Below are 5,324 nucleotides of genomic sequence, written 5' to 3'. Positions count from 1 at the left end.
CGCTCATCATTATTACTTTCCCCTAACATTCCCCCGCCTGACTACTGACCACCATTATCCAACGAACACGTGTAATGACGCAAAACCTGGAGTACAATTATCCGAAACAGAGAGTGGACGAACGTAAAAACGGGTGGTTGGTGTGAAACGCGCGGAAACGTTAGAACCTTTCTTCCTTTCCAGTAACACGTACGCTCGACAAGCGCTCCTGCCAGATACAACACACCACCCCACACACGGGGTTAGGTGGGACACAATAAAGTACAACTATACATTTCTTACTTACTTAAACATTAGGCTGTTGTGCTTATACGAATGTACGTCGTTTTGTATGTGAGTGTTCCGAGTGTTAAGTCAGCACTCCCTATAGCACGAAAGCCGAGAGGAGCACACTGATGGAAGGCCATGTAAAAACTAGTATCACGATCATCATTTAAGTCATTAATATATATATATTTAGTCCTATATAATCCACTCACAGTACAAGTACGACACATCTTCGTTCTCCCTGGTCCGTGTTTTTCTTCTTCATTTGTCCGCCCATTTAAAATACATTGAAATATATTTGGCAAATAAGAGCAGGAATGAGGGGCGCGGAATTTTAAATCAGTAACATTATCCTAGCTCTCGGGAAGAATTACACCAGAAGAAGTCCCTTTGACCGATTCTTTATAGTCGCGCCAAAAACAGAAAAAGAACGAAAACACACCACGCTCTGTTCTGTCTGGCCAAAGAGATCATCGTTAACGTTTAAGGGCGAGTGTACGGGCGCTATTAATATTATTCCGCATTTACATTAGGTTAAAACTAAAAATCAACAAAATTGACTCTGCCATTGTAATAGCGTGTGTGTGATGTTGACTAATATGAAGTGTAATGTGTATGCATCGTAACTGTTTAATTGTCGTTTTACCCAACCTTCAGTACCGTAGTATGCGTCTAGCTTTCTAGCATTCAGTATGTAATAGTAATTATGTACAAACGCATGTGTTTGGGGTGGGCGACTGGAAAACACACTAAAAAACGTAGGCAAACGAAGACGCCTTCCTTACTTCTTCTAAATCGCACGAAATTTACACAAAATAAGCTCTTCCGTTGCGCCCCATCTGGGGCGTCTCCGGTATCGTGGAGTACACGTGACCAAGCGAGGCACTGGATCGGCTCATGTTGTAGTGCTGACTCATCGGAGCCTCGTAGTGTTGCGAGGATGCGGACGACGACGATTCGTCCTCCGTGTTGCAGGTGCTTTGGGATGGGGTGCTCTGCGGGATGGCAACCGGCACCGGGACGGGCCCACCGGGTGGTACGACCCCACCAGCGCCTCCCTCGCTCGGGCTAATCTTGCACCACTGCTCGAGCGATGTCGGGGCAGGTGTGTAGCGCAGATTGGCCGGACTGCGGGTGATGTCACCGAGCTTGGTTGGAACGCGGTCCTTCGGTACGTCCGGTAGCGCGTACCGCAGCTTGTCCCAGAACTTGCGCTCTCCCCAGCACGCTACGGTGCAGGTGCGGATAAGCAGATGCATGATCGGGTCCATCGCCACAATCTCCACCGGCGCGGTAAGCACCAGCACGATCTTATGACGCCGGTGGGTGGGTCGAATGCTCTCAATAACGGACTGAAGTGCCACACGGAACTGTGGCTGAGACCATTCAGTTTGCAGGAAGTTCATCGAGACGACGAGCAGCAGTTTGCGGGCAGCATCAGCTGCACCCTGCAGCGAGTCGGCAAGGAACGCACCCGGATGGACATCCCGATGATGAAGACAGACGGAGTACCCATGGAGCTGTAGCTCGGCGCCAAGTAGTCGGCCCACGAAATCACTATCGTGGACACTGTGCACCAGATAGCAATCGTAGAGGCGGTCCGAATCCGCCTCCTTCCTACCAGCACCGACGATGATCGGATCCTTCACCAACCGGACACCGTAACGTGCATGTGCCCACAGCCTCACGTCCTGCCGGAAGACACATGCCAACGCTACAATCAGCGCTGTACCGATGATGGCAACAAGAATCGCCGCCAACAGAGGAACGTAACCGCCACCGATCAGTCCATGCCCGAGCAGAACCGTCCGATGCACGGCCGGTGGGCCTTCACCATCAACTTCACCCGCACCGAGTTCTCCACCGAACGTTCCCGGTTGCCGACTGTCACAGGACGCAATAGCGTCAGCAACCACTCGACTGTCGGCACAAATCATTCGCTGCAGATCGAAGTTCCCACTAACACCACGGATCCACCGCTGCAGCCGGCGCAAGGACTCACAATCACACCGCCACCGGTTCCCGTCCAAGGACACGCGGGCAAGGGAACCTGTCTCACTGGCCGCCGCAAACGCTTGCCACGGTCGGAACTCACTGATGCGGTTATCGCTCAGGTTAATCACCTCCAGAAACCGCAAGCTCTCAAACGTACGCTCACCGACGAACCCGATCGCATTGTGGTCCAGGTACAGCTCGTTCAGGTTCGTCAGCTGATCGAACTCGAACCCGCGCAGCTCGTTAATGTAGTTGCTCTCGAGATGGAGCACCCGCAGGCTCGGAATGCCGTTGAACGTACGGTTATGCACGTCCCGGATGTTGCTACCATTCAGATACAACACTTCCAGCTTTTTCTTCCCAATAAACTGATGGCTGGCCAGCTGCCGAAGCTCGTTTCCATCGAGATAGATGGTGGACGCATCCATTGGGATGTGTTCCGGCACCTCGGTGTAATCGGCACTGCCACAATCGACAATGTTCGCCTTCCACGTGTGATCGTGGTAACAGCTGCACCGGTCCGGGCACGTCATCTTGCAATCGCACGCATCAAACTCGCAACAGTGACATGTGGCGAAACAGTGCGTCTCGTACCGGCACAGAAAATCGTGCGGCCGAAGATCCATAAGCGGACGGATGCTTGCCCCACGTTCGTGCTCCATCGTGCAGAGGACCGTGTCGAGATCCATCACGCGGGGATGTTGCCGGAGGTGGGCCAGCTTGTTGATGCCCTGCAGCCACTCCATCGTACAGTCACAGTGGATTGGGTTGTCGCCCAGGTAGAAGGCGGGCACTTCACGGTCATCGGCAACGCGAGTTAATGCTAGAGCACCGATTTCTAGCTTTCGCAGGTAGTTTCCGTAAAGGACCACTTTCTCCAGCGAGCGTTTGGAGAGGAACGTACCGGCAGCTACCTCTTCCAGTGCGTTATTGTTGAGGAAGAGTGTCTCGATGCTGTCCGGGATGCATTTCGCATCCACCGACGTTAACCGATTGAAGGACACGTCCAGCATCTTTATCTGCAGATTGTTTAGATCGTAATAGTTGCCAAGCTCGGTAATATTGTTTTGATGCATATCGAGCCACTCGAGCGATACCGGGAAATGCGAATAATCGAACAGACGGATCTGGTTGTCGGAAACGTTCAGGAACACCAGTGCCGGTAGGGACGTAAACACACCACTAATGTCTTCCAGATCATTATTATCCAACCGAATTGCACGAATGGTTGGATTAGAGCTGAACGCCGACTGATCAATGTGACGGATCTGGTTCGATGCGAGGTTAAGGACGTGAAGGGACGACAACGTTACGAACGCGTCACGTGAAATGTTCGTAATGCGGTTCTCCACTAGCCGCAAACCGAGCAGCTGCTCAAGCCCTTCGAACGAAGCGTTGCTGACCGCACTGATACGGTTCTTGCCAAGGTCGAGCGATTTCAGGAACCGCAGCTTGCCCAATCCTTCCGGAATTTCCGTCAGCCGGTTATCGTTCAGGTTCAGATCGTTCAGGTTGGTAAGATTTTCCAGCGCACGTCCATGCATCGATTCAATCATGTTCGACTCAATGTACAGCTGGTTCAGCACGTAAAGCTCCGAAAAGTGATGCTGCTCGATACGCTTTAGCCGGTTGTGGGACAGCGTCAGCGCTACCAGATTCTTCAGATCGCTAAACGCATTGTCCGCAATCGTTTCGATCTGATTCGCTTCCAGGTTAAGAATCTGCAGACTGTAAAGCTCTCGGAATACATGCCGGTCGATTTTGGTGAGTGCGTTGTGGGCGATTTCCAGCACCACCAATCGCTTCATACCGGCAAACGTATTTCTCTTCACCCACTCGGACGTTAGCTCGTTGTAGGAAAGGTCCAGAATCTCTAGCCGGTCGAGACCTTCGAGCATGCCCGGTGCAAGCACCGATAGGGAATTGTTCTGCAGATAGATCTGTCGCAGTTCGCGCGTCGATTGGAACGTTTCCGGCGGTAACGCAACCAGCTTGTTGCTGGACATGTTGAGCACTTTTAGCGAACCGAGCCCAACGAACGATCGGTCGGCAAGCGCGGTCAGCAGGTTGTCCTGCAGCATTAGCACGCTGAGCGACCGGAGCGAGGACAGCCCATTGTCGGGCAAGGCAAGCAAATCGTTGTGCGATAGGTCCAACACTTCCAGACCCGTGTTGCATGCCTTCCCGGGTGCCGTTGGTCCATTGCCCCAGTCGGAGAAGCCAAGCTGTGACACATCCGTCAGCCGGTTGCGGGTAAGGTTGAGATGGCGCAGGGAAAACAGCGGACAGAACACGTCCGTCGGCAGGCTCCAGATGTTGTTGTCGGCCAGGTCGAGCCGCTTCAGCTCCGTCAATCCCCGGAAGCTTTCCGGGTGGAACTCGAGATTCATCGCCGACCAGTCGGTGTTGTGCGTGCGGAGAGACAACGACCGGAGGTCACGTAGTGTCGCCAGCACCATCGAAGGCACGTACTTGATCTTGCAGTACTCGATCTTTAGGTCCCGCAGTCGTCGCAGCGAACCGAGAAACGCACCGGAATGTTGGTTCGCTTCGAGCGAACTCTCGAAGAACAGGATGTCGCTACACTCGAGCCGCAGCGAATTGATCCGTTCGATCTGGTACGAGGACAGATTGCGCATCAGCGTGTCCGTACCACCAATCGTTTTTAGCTTGCAGGAGAGCACCGTGGTCACGGTTGCCGGTGCTTCCTCTTCGCCCATCTCGTCCAACACCCGCTGCCACTTGCAGCCACGCGGGGCCACATCCATGCGGTTCATCAAGCTCGAGCGGGCCACAGTCACGGTGACCAACGCCACCAACAGCACTACCAACTTCAGGAACTGCACCATTATTGTGACTTTTATGTCCACAAATAGGGACCTTCTCTCACTCTACACACGCTTACTACGATTTCTACACGCTCGTGGTGGCCGGTTGCCACGTGTATATTTACACAAACACACACACGCGCTCACGTGTACCCCGACACACACACACACACGGGGTAGCCTTTATTCGTGTAGCCCTCTTATTTTGAAAATAGCACGAAAATTACGTTTGGC

General features: G+C 52.9%; 1 protein-coding gene across 1 annotated transcript; it reads right to left on the bottom strand.

The window, feature by feature from the left end:
• Positions 1 to 1,072: 1,072 nt before the first annotated feature.
• LOC126567786 (toll-like receptor Tollo) lies at positions 1,073 to 5,111 on the bottom strand. Its single transcript, XM_050224085.1, has one exon. It carries the CDS (start codon positions 5,109 to 5,111, stop codon positions 1,074 to 1,076), a length of 4,038 nt encoding a protein of 1,345 aa, XP_050080042.1. The 3' UTR covers position 1,073.
• Positions 5,112 to 5,324: the final 213 nt, after the last annotated feature.

Source organism: Anopheles maculipalpis, chromosome 2RL (assembly GCF_943734695.1).
Source record: "Anopheles maculipalpis chromosome 2RL, idAnoMacuDA_375_x, whole genome shotgun sequence".
Classification (NCBI taxonomy): Eukaryota; Metazoa; Arthropoda; class Insecta; order Diptera; family Culicidae; genus Anopheles; species Anopheles maculipalpis.
The sequence above is the reverse complement of the archived record's forward strand: the minus strand, read 5'-3'. Positions and strand labels throughout refer to the sequence as shown.